At 49.4% G+C, this 20,380-nt stretch overlaps 1 protein-coding gene across 1 annotated transcript in view; it reads right to left on the reverse strand.

The window, feature by feature from the left end:
* Positions 1 to 2,660: 2,660 nt before the first annotated feature.
* Positions 2,661 to 20,380, reverse strand: part of LOC134989974 (uncharacterized) — a 36,410-nt gene continuing 18,690 nt past the window's right edge. The window contains exons 2-3 of the mRNA XM_063950641.1: positions 3,935 to 4,330; positions 2,661 to 3,807 (exon numbers count right to left, since the gene is read on the reverse strand). Of these exons, the coding sequence (XP_063806711.1) occupies positions 3,199 to 3,807; positions 3,935 to 4,330 (1,005 nt within the window). The 3' untranslated portion in view covers positions 2,661 to 3,198. The remainder of the gene's footprint in view (positions 3,808 to 3,934; positions 4,331 to 20,380) is intronic.

Consider the following 20,380-nt stretch of genomic DNA (forward strand, 5'->3'; position numbering starts at 1 on the left):
CGTCATGTAGTGCAGACTTGAGTTCTGTTATCCATACTATGAGCGCCTTAGTGACCCAGATACCAACCAAGCCAGGTCTCAGCAGCACTCCTGCTGCTACATACATGGACTTTAGCATAGTTTCTATTTTGCGATCTGAAGGGTCTTTAAGCGTAGTAGCAGCTGGCACTGGTATGGTTAATTTCTTTGTAAGCTTCGACACTGACAAATCAACTATTGGTGGATTCTCCCATGTACATGTCACAGGGTCTGGAAACGGGTAACTAGACTTAAATCTGCGAGGTATAGAAAACTGTTTATCTGGAGTCTGTCGTGTTTCTACTAACATCTTATTAAGAGACTCTGAAACAGGAAAACACATTGGAGTTCTCTGTCGTTTAGTAAATACGACCTGATAATTTGTCAGAGGCTCCTAAGTTTCTGTAAACTTCAGAGACTGACGCACCGCTCTGATGAGATTATCAATGCCTGAGCTGTTAAAATACTCACTATCTGACTCCACTTCGCCCTCCTCACCCTCATCTTGCGCAGTGAGGTCTGGCATGGAATCGTCAGAATGCAACATAGCAGAAACTGGTAAATCATAAGACATATGAAATTTATCCCGTCTACCCAAAATGGATTTGGACCTTTCGCAAGGCTGAGACGCCTCCGGTAGTTCTGGCGGTCTCACCCTAGACTCAGATCTTGCCGCTTCCCGCTCTTGTCGAGCGGCGGTCAATTCTGATTGCAACCCAGCCAGTACATTGGCTAGCATTTCCCATGGAGGGTCCGGGGAGGAAATGGGCTTTAAAACCGGAGCAGAAATTGTATTCGGAACCGAATCCACAAAACATACTGTACATGTGGTAGATCCATCCGGTAACACACTGCTACAGACTTTGCAGTGATGCTTTTTAATTTTTGCTGGTGCCTTACTCATTATGGAGAAAGACAATACAATACACAAAAAACAGACACTTGCACGACTCAGTAAAATAGTACTAAGGTGTCTCTATATATATATATCTGGCCAAGTGCAGTACACGTGGCCAGTACTATGAAATGTGATCCCAAATTCCCACTAACACCCCTGCGCCTCCGGTGGAGTAGAGATGTAGTACTGGAACGTTCTGGAATCACAACAGGAAGACACAGGAAGCATGGTTAAAATGGCTGCCATGCTTAAAATCATAGTCACAGTACAGGTCACAAGCTTATAAACTGATATATAACTCTGTATGAAAATCCTGTGTAATCATCCCTGCAGCCTAGCATACTGCTGTTGCTGCAGTTTATCCCCCCTCGTGCCGCTGATTGTACCCTCTGCTTGCAGCCTGTAATGCCCCCCCCCCCCCCCTGTATGCTCCGTTGCGGATGCAGTATGCGGGGCGGGCAGCGGGCAGCGTGTGGGGTCGCCAGCGGGAGCCGGGTAGTGGTACGCGCTGGAAACAGACAGCGGGGAGCGCGTCCTGAAGCGCTCTGAGCAGCGGCGGCGGGCGGGCGGACTGTAGAGGGATCCCAGCGCCATCAGCGTTAAAGAAAACCTTGTCCCCACACAGCGGGGTGGCAGCGTGAGCTGACCGCACCGACCAACATACCTTGACTCCTGCTCCTGTGGTGAGGCTCCGACGGGGCTTCTCTGTAAGCGCCGGCTAGCCTGTCTGCAGGATGTCTGTATGGCTGTGAGGGTGCTCATTTAGTGAGGACCGACACGCCACAGCTGCTAGTAGCAGCTTGCACTATCCCTGACCCTGCCTTTTGGAAGGGGGAAAGGGATGTGTATGAAAAAGAAAAAATATTAACTTAAAAAATAAAAAAATATTCAAAATAATTGTGGAATAAGCCACAGACCTTGTTGCTACTTGAGCACAGAAAAAACACTGAGGTACTCTGGGATATGGAGGGGTGGAGTGTTCTAAATTTAAATATTCAGTGCCCTGTTCCTATGGAGGCCGTCCATATCCCAAGAGTACTCCAGTGACCCCTAGTGGATGAAAAAGAAATGCTATATATAGCAACAGATGTGGTGCATTGGGATACTACACCGTTGAGTGGCACCGCAGGCAGGGGCACAATGCACACATGTAACTTGGGGTAGGAAGATGGGTCCCCGGTTCCATCAACCTGCACCAAGTTGCATGTGTGCATTGTGCCCCTGCCTGCGGTGCCACTCAACGGTGTAGTATCACAATGCACCACATCTGTTGCTATATATATCAAGGTCAGCATTCCCATTTGAGAAAAGTATAAAAAAGCCTATAACTTTATTTTAAATATGTGGCCAACATGGCTGAACTTTTGCAAACAGTATAAAGTTTTCATGATGAAGCACATGAAATTGCTTTGAATAAATATGTTCTTTTTATTTCAAGACATATGTGGCCGACATGGCTAGATGTCAGCAAATATTAAGTTTTCATGATGCACCACATGTGCATCATTACATGTATAAAATGAAAAAAAAAAAATGCTATATATATATATATTGCAACAGATGTGGTGCATTTTGATACTGCAACGTTGAGTGGCACCGCAGGCAGGGGCACAATGCACACATGCAACTTGGTGCAGGTTGATGGGTCCCCGGTTCCATCAACCTGCACCAAGTTGCATGTGTGCATTGTGCCCCTGCCTGCGGTGCCACCCAACGCCGTAGTATCAAAATGCAGCACATCTGTTGCAATATATAAGTGCTGTATAATATACTGTGCATATGATATACATTGTTTTTAGAGTGGCAGCGCTTTCAGGGGCATAATGCGCACATGCAGGTAGGACCGTCTTCAGGCTCCCCGGCACCATCAACCGGATCCAAGCTGCATGTGTTCATTGTCCACCTGAAAGCGGCGCCACTAAAACGCAGTCTATCATAGTGCAACAGATCTATCACCGTATATACCAGGGCAGCAGGAATGTTATATATACCAACAGATGTGGTGCATTCTGATACTGCGGAGTTGAGTGGCACCGCAGCCAGGGGCTCAATGCACACATGCAGCTAGGGGCAGGAAGCTGGGTCCCCGGCACCATCAACCAGTCCCTAGCAGCATGTGTGCATTGTCCGCCTGAAAGCGTTGACACTCACCGTAGTATCAGACTGCACCACATCTGTTGGTATGTATAACAAGGACACCAGTAATTGAGAATCACCCTACATTTGAAAGAGACTTGTCTCCTCCTCCTCGTCCACTTGTCCCCCCTGTGACATCAAGGAGGTCATAATTGCAGAGGAGACGGTGGATGTGTGGCTGGCTTGGGAAGGGTAGCAGGTTTGAGGAGGAGATTGGAAAGTGGGGGAAGGGTGCGTGGATGGGGTTGGCGAAAACGGGAAGGGTGGATGATTTGCTGAGGAGGGGTTTGAGGAGGATGGAAAGTGGAGGAAGGGTAGTTGGATTGGGCCTGTGGTTGCGGATACCCGGAATGATAGCTTGGATGGGGAGTAGTAGATGTAGGGTAGGTGGGTGGTGGTGAACAAAATGACAATGGGAATTGAGTAGCAGGTGCTTTAGGTTCAGGGCCGTGGACTCTCCACTCCAGTGTCAGATGCCCTGATAGTGTTTCATACAACACCTGCGACGCCAGGCGCTGGCACTCGACCTGCTGCTGCGCAGAAACCTTCCGCATTGTTTTGCTGACATACGCAGCAAAGTCATCAAACTCGTCAGGTTTACGCAGCAGTTGGGAACGTGCCTCCGCTAGGAGAGGGTCCTCTACAAATTTTGTTTTCCGCGGCTTCCTCTTCCCAGTAGGTCGCGGCGGAGAGGTAGCTTCCTCAGGGGAGATGTTGATGAGGGCAGGGGTCCGGCTGAGGTCTTCTTCAGGTGTCTGTAGGGTAAAGAGAAACATATTTAGTGGATAGTCTAACTAATTTTTTTTTCTGCGCCAATTTCCTCCCTGGGACCACCTGATGCAACTATACGCGGCACTGCAAGGGGAAAAAAAGGCAACTTACCCCTTCGGCCTCATCCACGTCCAGACTTCCCTCCTCGAACTCGGCCATCACCACCATGGACTCCTTAGCAGACCTTTTCTCGAGGAGGAAGTTGAGATCCTTAAAGTACCACAACTGCGGCACATACACGTTGTCTGCGCCGGCCCCTGACCTCTTGGACTCCTCCACTTTGCGATTTTCCTTCACAAAGACTGTCCGTAGATTGGCGATCTTCTTACAGACCCAGGCCACCGAGGCAGCAGAGAAGGTGAGCTTGGAGTAGTCCACCATCCGTGTGTAAGCAGCCTCCCTCTTCTGCTTATTGCTGTAGTCCGGTGAGGACGTCAGCCACAGACACTTCTCCTCACGGTACAGGCTGATGAAGCCAGAGAGGAACTCACGGTTCTTATAGGACATCTACAGAATGCAAAAACAGGAAAATTAATAAACATGAAAAAAGTAAACTATTCTGGTTTTCTGAAATATGTAGTGAGAATACATTGGTGTACAGGATGCAGCAGCATAACGGTGGGATGTGGGTTGCAGTGGTGCAGTATAATGGCGTTTAGGGTGCGGCTGGCTAGGGCTTGCAGAAGTGCAGCATTTTGGGCAGGGGGGCCTGTATAATCCTGGGTAGAGCAGCAGAAACGGTGGCCAGTGGTGTTAAATAAGAACAATAAGCATTGGTGGTCAGTGGCACAGTATACAGTATAATGGCGTTTAGGGCGCGGCTGGCTGGGGCTTGCAGTGGCGCAGCATTTTGGGGAGGGGCCTATATAAATGTGGGTAGAGCAGCATAGAGGGTGACCAGTGTTGGCAAAGGGGAATAATCATTGGTGGCCAGTGGTATAGCCTACCTTGTGCGGTTTATAAGTGCGGAGCTCTGCAGCGTGCTTCCAGCCTCCTCTCCAGTCATGTGCGCAGTGAGGGGAAGAGGAGTGGCCAGGAAGTCGTCTCTTGTCTTCACATATCGCACATCGCGATGAGATAAATTGAAAGTGGTAAAAAAACAGCATGCGATCACGCCCCGATTCGATAAATATTAAGTGCAGCACATAATGGCCCTCATTCCGAGTTGTTCGCTCGCAAGGCGATTTTAGCAGAGTTACACACGCTAAGCCGCCGCCTACTGGGAGTGAATCTTAGCTTCTTAAAATTGCGAACGATGTATTCGCAATATTGCGATTACAAACTACTTAGCAGTTTCAGAGTAGCTCCAGACTTACTCGGCATCTGCGATCAGTTCACTGCTTGTCGTTCCTGGTTTGACGTCATAAACACACCCAGCGTTCGCCCAGACACTCCTCCGTTTCTCCAGCCACTCCCGCGTTTTTTCCGGAAACGGTAGCGTTTTTATCCACACGCCCATAAAACGCCGTGTTTCCGCCCAGTAACACCCATTTCCTGTCAATCACACTACGATCGCCGGAGCGAAGAAAAAGCCGTGAGTAAAAAAACTATCTTCATAGCAAAATTACTTGGCGCAGTCGCAGTGCGAACATTGCGCATGTGTACTAAGCAGAAAAACGCTGCGATGCGAAGAAAATTACCGAGCGAACGACTCGGAATGAGGGCCAATATCTTGAGACGCGAGATTCGACCGGCGTGCCCGCGCATCGCGTCGAAAGGTACCTTAAATGTGCATACAATCCCCCGATTTCTCTGACAGATGTGGTCGAAATCGAAGGCTAGTACCGATAATCTCACAAGTGTATGGGCACCATAACCGTGAGATTCACTAGCTCTTTCCCAGCCAGGTGTATCGTGAGCACCCTGTGGCCATACTTACCGACAATCTGGCTGCCCCCTCCGGGAGGAGGCAGCCAGGTCGGAGCAGCGGGGGTGTGGAGATGCGTCTTGATGACGCTTAGGAGCGGGGTGGGGGGCATGGCTGCACGATCACGTCATCGTGGCCCCACCCCCTGTCTAGCAATGCCGTTAATATTGACATTGCAAGGCAGGGGGCGGGGCCAGGATGACGCAAATCGCGTCATCTGACTCCCGGACCGCGCACTTTGAACTGCGCCGCCGGGGGTTATGCAGGTGATGCGGGTGGGTTGCGGGTGGTGGGCACTCGTCCGGGAGACTTGCCTTTTCTTTCGGGGGGCCGGGAGCGCCACCCGATTTTCGGGAGCCTCCCGGCCATTCCGGGAGAGTAGGCAAGTATGCCTGTGGCATGTGTTTTGAAGTGTTTACAGAGTACTATAAGCACACTTGCCAGCTCCCTAAACTAGCAGCAATCTCCCTGACTCCCTGAAGAGTGAAGAAATCTCCCTGATTGCACCTTATTCCACTTATGTAGCTATTAGATTTTGGGTAAGGAGGTCAAGGGTGCAAAAGGAGGCCAGGGAATCTGGGTTGTTGGAGGGTGTCGTGTTAGGACGTGAAGACCTGAATCCAGGAGAACGCTAGCTAAGTTAAATCCCTAATTTTGCTAAATTTTGCTAAAGGATTGGTCTGAATTGTCTCAGCGTATTCTCTCCCTCTTATACCACTTTGCACCTGTAAATGAGTCTGCATGTCATGGTGTATTACCTGTCCTTGTGTACACCATTACTGAATGTGGGACTACGTCTGGCACTTAATAATGTGAACACAGATACGTCACGTGGCACAGGCTACCGGTTTGCAGAATGTGCTGTTCGCTGTCAGATACGATGGAATCACAATGAGGATTTTCAACAAATCATCGAGGACCGGTATATTGGCAAAGGGAAACTGGCCAATGCACTAAGAGGATTATCTGACCGGGTGCGTATGCAGCGGGAACATCTGATACACTGACGTCTCCAGTCTGGGGGTTATGTAATGCTCGCACGTGCCAAGGTCTTGTATTTCATCCGCTCCAGTGCCAGACAAATAGCTTTATGTACACAGATATGTTTTTGGCATTTAATCCAGGTTACCAATTTATTATATTACAAAAAATTATTATTATTTTTTTTGTTCTTGTTTGTCTGCAGGATGTGACCGGATGAGCCCCGTCTCCACACAATACGGCAAACAAAATGGTACAGAAAGTCTGGAGAGTTAGGGGTAACTGCGCCTCTGAACAGCAGAGGGGAGGATTTTGTGACCCAAATGAACATTCAAGAGATTGCAGTCGATGGGGGCAGCTCTGTCCTCTGTTATGTGCCGCAGCAATGTTTGGCATTGTTGATAGCCGCATATTATCTCCTATATAATAGCCCAGATCTGTCACTCTGCGACTGTGTGGATAACGCTGGGCGTGGCTAGGAGCTCTCATTGGGTTAGCGGCAGGTCTATCACACCCAGTCCACAGCTGATTGGGCGAGAAACGCCCTCCCACACAGGTTACATCCAATGGGAGGCTCTGCCCTTTGGCTGCTTTGTGTTCCCAGAGTAGGATTAACAATGGGGCTGATGGAGCTGCAGCTCCAGGTCCACACCCCAAAATAGGCCCAATGCATCTGCGGCTACATACCCTCCAACAATTTACACATAAAAATCGCTACAAATTCGGAAAGGGGGCGTGGTCACGGGTACAGTGGCGTGGCCACACCCCTTTTCCTATACTTTCAATGGAAGTTTGGAGAGCCAAAAATCGGTACAGATCATAAAAAAGGTTCTGTACCTGCCAAAAAGGTACAGCTGGGGGGTATGCCACTGCATCTGCAGCAAGTCTCTGTGCTGTACATAGGGAAAAATAAAAATCCTTTTACTGCAGCATCCTATGTCCTGCTGCCAGTACACCTGCCCCCTCCGGCATCAACAATCCCCACTCCCTAGCCGCAGCGCAGGTGGAACAAAAGCTGCTGCGGCCACCGGCATAGATGTGTATGAAAGCGGCGCAGCGGAAGGCTTTCATAGCCGTCCCTGCGACGCATAGTCTCTGAGCCCCGGAGCCTCCTCTGCGCATGATGTCACAGAAGTACCTCCCCGCCACAGCCGCGCCCAGATCCCCGGAGGCCCTGACACCGCAACACAGTACCTGGACTACTGGCCTGGAAGCCCCGAGAGGTCTAATGTAACAGATAGAGTGGGTGATATCGCGGAGGGTAATGTCTGGACACTGAATCAATGTAAAAGGTGACAGTGCTGTGCAGTGCAGTGGGTGTGCAGTGTCACTGACACTGCACAGCACTCTCACCTTTTACATTGATTCAGCGAGTCAGTCAGTTCTGCCAGCCAGTCACTATTGTTAGCACTGGTGTCCCAACGCGCCGCATTACAGGGAAGTAGATGCACTAAATAAACTACAGCTCCCAGCAGCCCTTAGCGCATGAGCATTCCGGTGTTAAGGGCTGCTGGGAGCTGTAGTTTATTGAGTGTATCTTCTTCCCAGTAATGCGGCGCGTTGGGACACCGGCGCTAACAATAGTGACTAGCTAACAAACAATGGCAGTTGCTCGGTCATTCCTGGAGATAATTATATAACAGGTGCTAGAAAGGGGGAGGGGTCACAGACAAACAGCAGACAGAGAGGGGTGCCCCCCCCCAGCAAACTAAAAATTACCTGTAACCATACCTGAACCTACCTGGTTAGGGCCATGTAATTTGTCCACCCCCAGGATCTCCCATTAGCACTACAAGGAACAGCATGCCTTCCAAATACTGCTCCCATTCAATGCCTTTCTCACACAAGCAAGCAAACAATGGCAGTTGCTAGAGAAAGGACAAGAGGACTTGGGAGCCTATTTATGAAGCTATTTTACTGTGAAAGTTATGTTGCAGCTTTTGCATGAGGGAACTTTTAGGATCGGTGGAAACTTTTAGTAATAAAAATAATAATAATTTTTATTTATATAGTGCTCTTTCTGCAATAGGACTCAAGGAGCTCAACAGATAGAATGAACATAATACGGTACACAGGGACGGATCTAGACTTTTCCTTTAGGGGGGGCGGTGTACTGTTTGATTGTGACTCCTCCCATCTCCAGTCATGACTCCTCCCCTCTCCAATAATGACTCCTCCCCTTTCCATTCCCGACTCCTTCCCTCTCCCATCCTGACTGCGCTGGCAGGGGTCAACCTTAATTGCAGACGCATCATGAGACGGTGTTACACATGCTTAACGACGTTGCCCTGTGCTGGGCGGTCCCCAGCATGTGAAGAGATGAATGCAGATCTTGCTGCGTATGCAGCGATCTGCGTCCATCTCTGAATAACCCACTGTGTGTATAAGGTGTATATAAAACATAAATGCAATCTGTGTTTAGAGACTTGGGTCCCAAACAGTGGCAGATTTTCTCTATGGGCTCCAGGACTGGAGCCCCCCCAGTAAAATCCACCGCCTTAGCTAAGTGTCAGTGAGCCAAAAGTAGTAATGCTACCATTACACCATCTGTGCTGCTGCTGTTTGGAGATCACAACACAAAAGAGATCAACCTGGCTGGGTATAAGCGGATAGAGACACCCGCCTATTACAGACATGTACACAGCAAGACAATGGGTTTGATTTTTATTGCTACTAAAGTGTGCACGGGAATCAATGTTTTATTCTAGCATTGCTAGCAGCAGCAATATGGTCTGGTGACCCTATAAACAATAGGTCAAAATCTATTTTTTATTTTAGTGCCTAAAAAAATTCATTAACAGTCATGTATTTCTATGTTAATGCCACTAATTATGAGAACTAAATGTGGTGGAAAATAAAGGTCACACTCACTGGCATTTTAAATAATTTTTTAATATATCTGACGTGCTTGTACGAGTAGTATAGGTTTTTCAGTAAAGTAAGAAATGAACAGTAGTGAAATACAGTAAGTAATGTCCTGAAATCAGATACCCCAATTGAATGCAGGCAACATAAAAACTGCCCATGGGTCTTGTAAGAGGAGAATCTGTTTTTTTAGCAGACCCACTGGCATTTCACATAAATGGGTCTATGGGGAAAAAACAAATCTCTTCTCTCTCTACCCACACACCTGTATACCCCTGCTATATACCCGCACACCTGTATATCCCTGCTATGTTCCCGCACACCTGTATACCGCTGCTATATACCTGCACATCTGAATACCCCTGCTATATACCCACACACCTGTATACCCCTGCTATATACCCACACACCTATATATACCCCTTCTATGTTCCTGCACACCTGTATACCCCTGCTATATACCCACACTACTGTATACCCCTGCTATATTCCCGCACATTACAGTATATACCCACACACCTGTATACCCCTGCTATGTTCCTGCACACCTGTATACCCCTGCTATATACCCACACTACTGTATACCCCTGCTATATTCCCGCACATTACAGTATATACCCACACACCTGTATACCCCTGCTATGTACCCGCACACCTGTATACCCCTGCTATGTACCCACACACCTGTATACCACTGCTATGTTCCTGCATACCTACACCTCTGCAATATACCCACACCTTTATACCTCTGAAGCATACCTGCACTTACTTACACTAAGTTGCAGATTGCTGGTAGGTCTCTGGCTGGCAGGCAGTAGGTTGATCCTTGTCCTCTGGCCACAGCAGCAGGCTGGCCCTTGTCCCTCTGGCAGCAGCATCAGGCTGGTCTCACACTGCAGCCAAGGTAAGTTGAATCAAAGTAGAAATGGAACGCACAGCTCCTTCCTGCTTCCACTTCCTGTGTACATTGTACACTGTACACAGACATGTTCAGCCCACCCAACACTATAGTGTTTTTCATTTGTCGACTAGCCTGACTGTCAAGTAACTTTATCCCCGCCTCCAACAAGCAGCCAGTTCCCGGACGGATCTGCTTTGATCATCTGTGTGGAGACACTGGGGTGAGAATCCCACTCCACAGTCAACAAACTTATCTTTATTGCCTGCCCTATTAGCCAAAGGAGTGATTGGGAAGGAGGAGAGACGCTGCGTGTGAGAGCTCTGCAGCCTCTGCTCAGCAGGGAGTACACAAGCTGGGAGGAGGGAGCGGGATTGCTGAGACACTGTATCTCATCTCATCACACTGAAAGCTGCAGTGTGTTAGGGGGGGCGACCTCCCCCATCGCCCCCCTTTCTATCCGTGCCTGACGGTACAGAAACAATGTACTGAAAAAAATACATAGATGGTCATCCGTGAAGCTACAGTATCACATGAAATGTCTCTTGTTATACTACTAGTGGCCACTAGAGGGAAGCAGCTGTACCTCGGTTACTGGACTCCCGTGATATCTGTTGTACTGGGCTATTAACCATTTGTACACTCCGCAGCTCCTGGCCAGTGAATGGGCCTAATTCAGACCTGATCGCTCGCTAGCGTTTTTTGCAGCGATGCGGTCAGGTCCGAACTGCACATGCGTATGCACCGCAATGCGCAGGTGCGTTGTACGGGTGCAAAGCAGATCGTTGCCGAGCGATGGATTTTCAAAACAATCCATTCGCACAGCCGATCGCAAGGAGACTGACAGGAAGAGGGCGTTTGTGGGCGGCAACCGACCGTTTTCTGGGAGTGTTTGGAAAAACGCAGGCGTGTCCAGGCGTTTGCAGGGTAGGTGTCTGACGTCAATAACGGTCCCGGACAGGCTGAAGTGATCGCAGCAGTTGAGTAAGTCCTGGGCTACTCAGAAACTGCACAAAACTTTTTTGTACCACTCGGCTGCACATGCGATCGCACACTTGCAAAGCGAAAATACACTCCCCTATAGGCGGCGACTGTCTGATCGCAGCAGAGCAAAAAATAGCTAGTGGGCGACCGGGCCGGACTAAGGTCTGTGGGGCCCCCTGGGCAACAAATTTGTGGGGCCCCGACACACTGTCCTCACAGCTGAAAAAATGCATCGGAGTAGGAGTACAGCATTTACCTGTCCCCTCTCCATCCTCCTCGGCAGCTGAGCTGTTCCTTTACTGCTGCGGCCGCCGAGGAGCTTCACTCACAGCAGTGTCAAGTCTCGCGAGATAATGTCAAATCTCGCGAGACTTCACACTGCAGTGAGTGAAGCTCCTCGGCGGTCGCAGCTGTAATGGAACGTCTCAGCTGCCGAGGAGGACGGAGAGGAGACAGGTAAATGCTGTACTCCTACTCCGATGCATTTTTTCAGCTGTGAGGACAGTGTGTGGGGGCCCTTGGACGACCGCCCCTTCCGCCCCGCCGTTAATCCGGCTCTGGTGAGCGATCAGGTCTGAATGACCCCCAGTATACAGTATTTGCCACGCTTGCGTCTTTACAAACACACCCACAAAACACCATGTTTCCTCTAAACGCTGGCTACCTGTCAATCAAAGTGCAATTGCATTGAAGCACAATGCGTTCGCAGAAATAATCACAAATTGCGGGTGTGCACGTGCAATGCAAACGCTGTGCATGCGCAGTCGTTCGATAATCGGACGGACTGCATTATCTCAATTTTGCAATCCAATGTACTAAGGGGGTCATTCCAAGTTGAACGCTCGCCAGCAACTTTTTGCAGCGCTGCGATCAGGTTAACACTCGGCAAAACTGCGCATGCGTATGAGCCGCAATGCGCAGGCGTGTTGTACAGGTACACAGAGGACCGGTGCTGGGCGATGGATTTAACGAAGAATCCATTCGCACAGCCGATCGCAAGGGGATTGACAGAAAGAGGGCATTTATGGGTGTCAACTGAACGTTTTCTGGGAGTGTTTGGAAAAACGCAGGCGTGTCCAAGCGTTTGCAGAGGGGGTGTCTGACGTCAGTTCCGGGACCAAAAAGACTGAAGTGATCGCAGCGGCTGAGCAATTCTAGAGCCACTCAGAAACTGCAACAAACTTTTTTGTGCCGTCGGCTGCAAAAGTGATTGCACTACTTGCAAAGTGAAAATACACTCCCCCATAGGCGGTGACTATCTGATCGCAGCGCTGCAAAAAGTTGCTAGCGAGCGATCAACTCGGAATGACCCCCTAAGCCTTGGAGAGAGATAAAGTGGAATGAGATAAAGTACCAGGCAATCAGCTCCTAACTGTCATGTCACACACTGTGTTTAAAAAATGACAGTTAGGAGCTGGTTGGCTGGTACTTTGTCTCTCTCCACTTTACCTCTTTCCAAGGCTTAGTACATAGGGGGTCATTCCGAGTTGATCGCTAGCTGAATTTGTTCGCAGTGCAGCGATCAGGCTAAAAAACAGCAGTTCTGCGCATGCGTATGTGGCGCATTGCGCACGCGCGATGTACGGGCACAATGAACGATGTCGTTTTGCACAGGGTCTAGCGATGCATTTCAGTCGCACTGCTTGCCGCAGAGTGATTGACATGAAGTGGGCGTTTCTGGGTGTCAACTGACCGTTTTCAGGGAGTGTTCGGAAAAACGCAGGCGTGCCAGGAAAAACGCAGGCGTGGCTGGGCAAATGCTGGTTTTGAGCTACTCTGAAACTACACAAATTTTTTTTGCAGGCGCTCTGCGATACAACCGTTCGCACTTCTGCTAAGCTAAAATACACTCCCAGTGGGCGGCGGCATAGCGTTTGCACGGCTGCTAAAACTAGCTATCGAGCGATCATATTTACCAGTGGCGGGTAAGCCCTCATGTTACTTTATTAATTATACCATTTGATATGTTTTAGATGTGAGTGTAAATTATGGTATTTGGTAGGTAATTTTGGGTGATGCGAGACTCCCCCACTCACAATCCTCCAGGCTGCTGAGTGCTGACCTGGCCCGGGGACAGGAGGGGGGAGCGGTGTCCTGCATTCCGGTGCACAGCGGCAGCGGTATGACGAGCCATCCTGTAGGCACCGAAACTGTGACTTCCACTGTTTGTGCCAAGCATGACTTGCTCATTTAGATCGCACATTTGGCGGGGCAGGAGATGGTCGCATGCTCACAGAGCTCCCTTCCCCGGTGCGGCGGTGCCACACCTCACAACCAGCAGCTTCTGCTGCTATAGTACAGGCCCCAGCTCAACACGCTGCCGACCTCCCGAGATGTGCGCCTGGATAGCCGTGAGTTGCAAGACCCCGACAGTCAAGCTCACCTCTGGATACAGAGGAACAGGCGCTCAGGCGACGGACATCTCCCCCGAAGGCTGCTTCCTCAGGCAGTGACCTGTAATATCGCTATAAAGTGGGTTCGTACCTGAAGCTCTGTTGTTTTCGTGGTTCAGTGGCGCACACAGGGGGGGTTTCCGAGTACCTGGAAACCCCCCCTGATTACCCCAAAAAATGTTTTGAGACGGAGACACAGCTGTCTCCGTCTCAACAAAAGCAAAAGCCGCGACCGCGATCGCGGACGGAGCTGTAGCAAGAGCAGAGAGCTATGCAGCTCTCTGCTTAGAGAATGTCCCGGGTGCCGGGGGAGCTGCTGGCTGCGCATGCTCAGCCACAGCAGCTCCCTCCGTCCTCACTCTGCCTCACGCTGCCGTGGCCGCCCCTCTGTATATAAGTTTGAAATCATTGTTAAGTGTGTTTTTGTATGATATGAATGCATGTATGTATGTATGTATGTATGTGGGTTTGTGTGTGTGCTTGTATGTACAGTATGTATGTATGTATGTATGTATGTATGTGTGTTTACATGTGTAAGTGTATGTATGTGTGTTTACATGTGTGAGTTTGTGAATATATATATATATATATATATATATATATTTATTTTAAATGTGAGATATATAAAAAAAACGGTAATCCTCCTTGGGTCCTGTGATAGGACCTCTATTGAAGAAAAATAGGCGGCACTCCAGGGACTTAAATAAAGTCAAACTGTATTCAAAAAATAAAAATTTCATGGTGCAAAAAACAACGTTTCAAGGCTCTACGGCCTTTTCATCTGGTTATGCATTATAGGTGAGATCAATAAACAAAATACCTCTGTTTTTTTTCACCTCACCTATAATGCATAACCTGATGGAAAGGCTGTAGAGCCTTGAAACGTCGTTTTTTGATCCATGAAATTATTTTTTTTTAATACAATTTGACTTTATTTAAATCCTTGGAGTGCCACCTATTTTTCTTCAATAGAGGTCCTATCACAGGACCCAAGGAATATTACCAGATATATTAATTTCAGGAGGCCACCCTGGCATCTTTGCTTTTTATCATCCAGAGTGCCAGACGACCACACAAATATATATATATATATATATATATATATATATATATCTGCAAATGATGAATGACACGTCAGAATCAGATAAAATGTACGGAAGCAGGATGGCACTCATTGAGACTGGTAAACCATAGAAAATCAGCACAGAACGCTGTAGCTGTATGTCAACGTTTCAGAGTTAGACTCTTTTAAAGGAGTCTAACTCTGAAACGTTGACAAACAGCTTCAGCGTCCTGTGCTGATTTTCTATGGTTTACCAGTCTCAATGAGTGCCGTCCTGCCTACATACATATATATGTATGTATGTATGTATGTTTGTGTGTGTGTGTGTGTGTGTGTGTGTATATATATCTATATATATATATTTATTACACATACCTGCGCATATACATACACACCCACCCACCCACCCACCCACGGAAACCCCCCTCACTAAATCCTGCGTTTGCCACTGTGGTTGGCCGTATACACTCTTCTGCGATGTCGAGGCCAGCGACTATTCTTTTCGTCACCTGTGAGGCTGCGGAAGAAGGACCAGGAGGACCCCGGAAGGACAACCCAAACACAATGTACTCAAGGACCACTACACATGGAGGCGGTGACAACCATTTATTGCACTGAAAATATTAGTCACCGCTATAATTCAACTCTCATTTGGAACAATTGCCTAGGTTGAACATCATCACAATACCCTATATCTTTCCCTGTCTATAACAGTGTTCACAGTTTAGGTATCTCAAAAGTATAACTATGACTGGACCAAACAATCAAATATATCACATGCACGAACAATAATTTGAAAGGTAAGGTTATCTTAGGGTAAGGAGTGTCCTGGCAGTAACGTGGAATCGCTTCCTGAACTGTCCACAAATCGGCGTTGCACGCCGGGCACTAATGTTCAGTTCCTGCGCCTCAGGGGCCGTTTGCGGTCGGTGACTCTTTAACAGACCACTTGCACTCTAACAGTGAACTCCTGGGAAGACGTCAGTGGACGTAAGGTAAGTATCTGGAGGAAGGTGTGCAGAACTAACCGTTTGTAATACAACACAACCGCAAGGGTCAACGGTGCTAACCGTAATTGTATCCACAGAAGAGGTAAATCAGTTTCAACCTATACTTGATAATGCAGCTCAGTGAAGTCACAACCTGGGGCAGCGGTGAGATGCTGCTAACTGGAGGAGTCTTTGACCGGCATATCTGGGGTTAGGGGCGTCCCCCTTGTTTTCCCCTATATTGGATACAGCTGGTGACTGCTTCCCTCTATATTGATAGGACACAGTAGGGGCAGGAGAGTGTGGTAAGGGTTGAGGGAGATGAGTGAGTGTACCTGCAGTGCGCTGAGAATGGTCACTTTCCTTTTCGGTTGCAGCAGTCCCCTTTCTTTTCTGCGCGATGGTGCTTCCTGTCTGCACCCGTCGCGGCTCTCGTACACCTGCCTCGGACACCAGGTCCGCTCCCCGCTCTCCTCCGGAACCTCTGGCGGCGGCTGACGGGTGACCGCTCTCTGCTCCCCCTTGCCGCGTCTGGCGGCTCTTGCTTCCCTCCGCGGCGGCTGGCGGCTCGAAGCGGGACGGCTGCCACACTGGTGCGCTCTCCGCAGCGGCTTCTCCACCTCTAGGTGTGGCGGCCGGCAGCCCTCCTCCCGCGCAGCCACACCACCACCCAGGCTCTCCGCTCTCCTCAGCGCCAGAACTCACCGGTCTACTCCTCTCTCTGTTTCCCGCCTCCGGCTGTCCAATCCCGTCTCTCCTGGCTTCCCGCGCGCTGTCCTCATGCACGGGCTTTCCTGGGTCCTAATACTCCTCTCCTCGGCAAGGCGTTGCTAAGCAACGCAGGGGGGAGTTAACCCTCTTAACACCAGGGTTTGTGAAGGCAGCGTTGGCTGCAGTTATAGCTATAAGGTAAGGGGCTGCTATGGGTATCCCCAAACGTGGGTACCATAGACCTACCTCTCCAGGGGGTCTATTCATGAAGCAGTGAAAAGTGTGGAGAAGTAAGCCAGTGGAGAAGTTGCCCATGGCAACCAATCAGCATTGAAGTAACATTTAAAATTTGCATACTATACAACTATACGGAGCAGCTGATTGGTTGCCATGTACGACTTCTCCACAGGCTCACTTCTCCACACTTTTCACTGCTTCATGAATAGACATGGTGAGCTGCGACCCCCGGATTGGAGAGTGCAGGGAATGGGCCGTGGCTGCCATCATGCCACCTGAAATGCTGATCTGCTGACGAGGGGCTACCATCTTTTCGCCCACCCCCCGGGCCCTGTCGGTATTTGATCTATAGATCTACACTAAAAAGGGTACAGTCAATCGGTCGACCACTAATGGTTGACATGCATAAGGTCGACAGGGTCAAAATTCGACAGTCAAAAGGTCGACGGGGTCAAAAGGTCGATACATGTTTGTTTTTTTAGGTTTTTTTTACATTTTTACAACTTTTGCTGCATTTACTATCCATGTCAGAAACTATCACCTTTAGTAACCTTGTGGCAAGCGAGGTGAGCCTGCGAGGGGAAAATTGACTATCCATGTCACAAACTATCACCATAAGTAACTTTGCAGCGAGCGAAGTTGAGCAGAACGAGCCACCGCGCCCAAAGTGTGGCGAGCGAAGACGCATTTCAAAAATTGGGGTAAAAAAATGTTTAAAAACACAAAACAACATCCAATTTTTGGGTGTGTCGACCTTTTGACCCTGACGACCTTTTGACCCTGACGACCTTTTGACCCTGATGACCTTTTGACTGTCTTTTTAGTGTTTATTTTCTGTATCAGAACCGGCCCTGCCTGGCCGCTTTCCTGCTCCAGGACCACTCCACCAGCCCGCATCAGCCGCCGGCTCACCGAGGGGGGTATCAGATGGGCAGGTGCAAGATGCGCAAGGACGATCGTGGCACCAGCCGCATCTGGCAGCAAAGGCTGTGGTGCGACACCATGGGACTGGCAGCTTCTTCTGCAGAAGGCTGTCTTGTTTCACTTTATTTGTAATATTTCACCCCCCCTCCCCATATCTGCCCCCTTGTTATAATTATGATCAGTGTAACCTTCCCAAGTGCGCCCAACCTGGCTGCCTCATCTGGTACCTTGTGTGGGTGGAATATATAAAGCTTCTAAAACAGAGAATTGATGATGTTGCCAATAGCAACCAATCAGATGCTTTCTGTCATTTTCCAAAAGGCAATAGAGAAATGATAGACTCTGATTGGTTGCTATGGACATTATCACCAATTCTGTGTTTTAGAAGCTTTAGTACATTTACCCCCTGGTTTCTTCATATTTTCCCCATATATTGTGATACCATGTAAACAGGTTCGTAGCCGGAACTTTGTGGCATACTTACCTTCAGGATGCCAGCAGTCAGGACACCGGCAGGGCATTGTGATCCATTGTCGGCATCCCAACCCCCGGTATGGTAACTGGATCCCCCTGGCACATGTACATGCCACACATTCACACTAGTATATTTTTTGGGTTGTAGGAGGAGAGTGGAGTACCCGGAGGAAACCCACACAAGTACAGGGAGAATATACAAACTCCACACAGTTAGGGCCATGGTGGGAATCGAACCCACAACCTCAGTGCTGTGAGGCAGTAATGCTAACCATTACACCATCCGTGCTGCCCTATCAGCCTAAGGTGGTCATTCCGAGTTGATCGCTAGCTGCCGTTGTTCGCTGTGCAGCGATGAGGCAAAAAAAAACGGCACTTCTGCGCATGCGTATGCGGCGCAATGCGTACGCGCGACGTACTATTAGAACGAACAATGTAGTTTCACACAGGGTCTAGCGAAGCTTTTCAGTCGCACTGGTGGCCGCAGAGTGATTGACAGGAAGTGGGAGTTTCTGGGTATCAACTGACCATTTTCAGGGAGTGTTCGAAAAAACGCAGGCGTGCCATGAAAAACGCAGGCGTGCCAGGAAAAACGCAGGCGTGGCTGGGCGAACGCAGGGCGTGTTTGTGACGTCAAAACAGGAAGTGAACAGTCTGAAGTGATCGCAAGCGCTGACTAGGTTTTGAGCTACTCTAAAACTGCACAAAAAAAACTTTGTAGCCGCTTTGCGATCCTTTCGTTCGCACTTCTGCTAAGCTAAAATACACTCCCAGTGGGAGGCGGCTTAGCGTTTGCACGGCTGCTAAAAACCGCTAGCGAGCGATAATCTCGGAATGACCACCTTTGTACAGTGAGAGATGCGGGAAACATTCCCAAACCGTCTACAAACCAGCGCACAGTAAGAAGCATGTTCCGCTGAGAGCAGCTGCCACAAAGACAAACAGCCCCACATCATCACAATAAGTCACCGCGGACGCTGAAGATGACACTGGACTGATTCTTTCACATTTCCAGCCAAATATCTGACACTGAACGTGTTAGAGAATACAAGCTACCCATATTACTATGGCAAGCAATTAATAATACCCCAAAAGTTCGGACAAGACCTAAAATAGAAGCAATTAGATCAATTACACAATACCACTAAGCTGCTTCAAAACAAAGACAATCCTCCAGACGCATTGCAACATCCTAGGAAATTATGGCAGGGCCGGAGTAAGGGCCAAATGGGGCTGGGGCTGAAAGGGTTCAAGGGGCTAGTGTGAGAAGCGGAGGAGGTGTGACCATTCCAGTGTGGGAGTGGCCAGTGCTGTGTGGGCGTGTACATCCCGTACATTACCAGCCCCAATATCTCCCTAATTACTTAAAATTTTAAAAAAGGCATAAATTTGCAAGGAAAATGGAAATACAATCATAATACTTATGATATATAGCCGACCACGTGGCCAACTGGTGGCCGGTCATCTTCATTCTGTCATGAATGTGGGCCTAGACCAGTGGCGGAAGTACCGGAGGCAATGGAGTCGATTGCCGCGGGCTCCAGCGGTGAAGGGGGCACCTACTCCACTGCCTCTGGTGCACTTCAGTCACTGTGCATCACCAGCTTACAATGTATGAGCAAAGGGGATGTGAGGTTGGCTGTCAGTGTGCCCATCCTGACTGACGCCTCAGCTCCCGAGTCCCGCCCCCAGACACTGCGTGTTGCCGGGATTCCTCCCGCTGACTCCCATGCTGCCAGGCTCTCGCCCCATGACACTGCAGCAGCCCGGCTCCCAACACCGTGGGCGGCCGGCTCCCTCCCACAATACACCCAAGGCTCCCGCCCCGACACCGCAGCTGCCCACCTCCCTCCCGCAGACACCCAGGCTCCCGCTGACACCGCGGCTGGCCGGCTCCCTCCCACAGACACCCAGGCTCCCAACACCGCGGCTGGCCGCCTCCCTCCCGCAGACACCCAGGCTCCCTCTGACACCGCGGCTGTCCGGCTACCTTCTACGGAACCAACTAACTCCCTTCCCCTCCACTGTCCAGGAGCTGCTGCAATGTGGGGAGAAACTGGTCAGAAGAGGGCACTGTCAGGGGAGAGTGGTGTGTGTGTGTGTGTGTGTGTGTGTGTGTGTGTGTGTGTGTGTGTGTGTGTGTGTGTGTAAATGTATATGTGTTGGTGCAT

This window comes from Pseudophryne corroboree, chromosome 2 (genome assembly GCF_028390025.1).
Source record: "Pseudophryne corroboree isolate aPseCor3 chromosome 2, aPseCor3.hap2, whole genome shotgun sequence".
Taxonomy (NCBI): Eukaryota; Metazoa; Chordata; class Amphibia; order Anura; family Myobatrachidae; genus Pseudophryne; species Pseudophryne corroboree.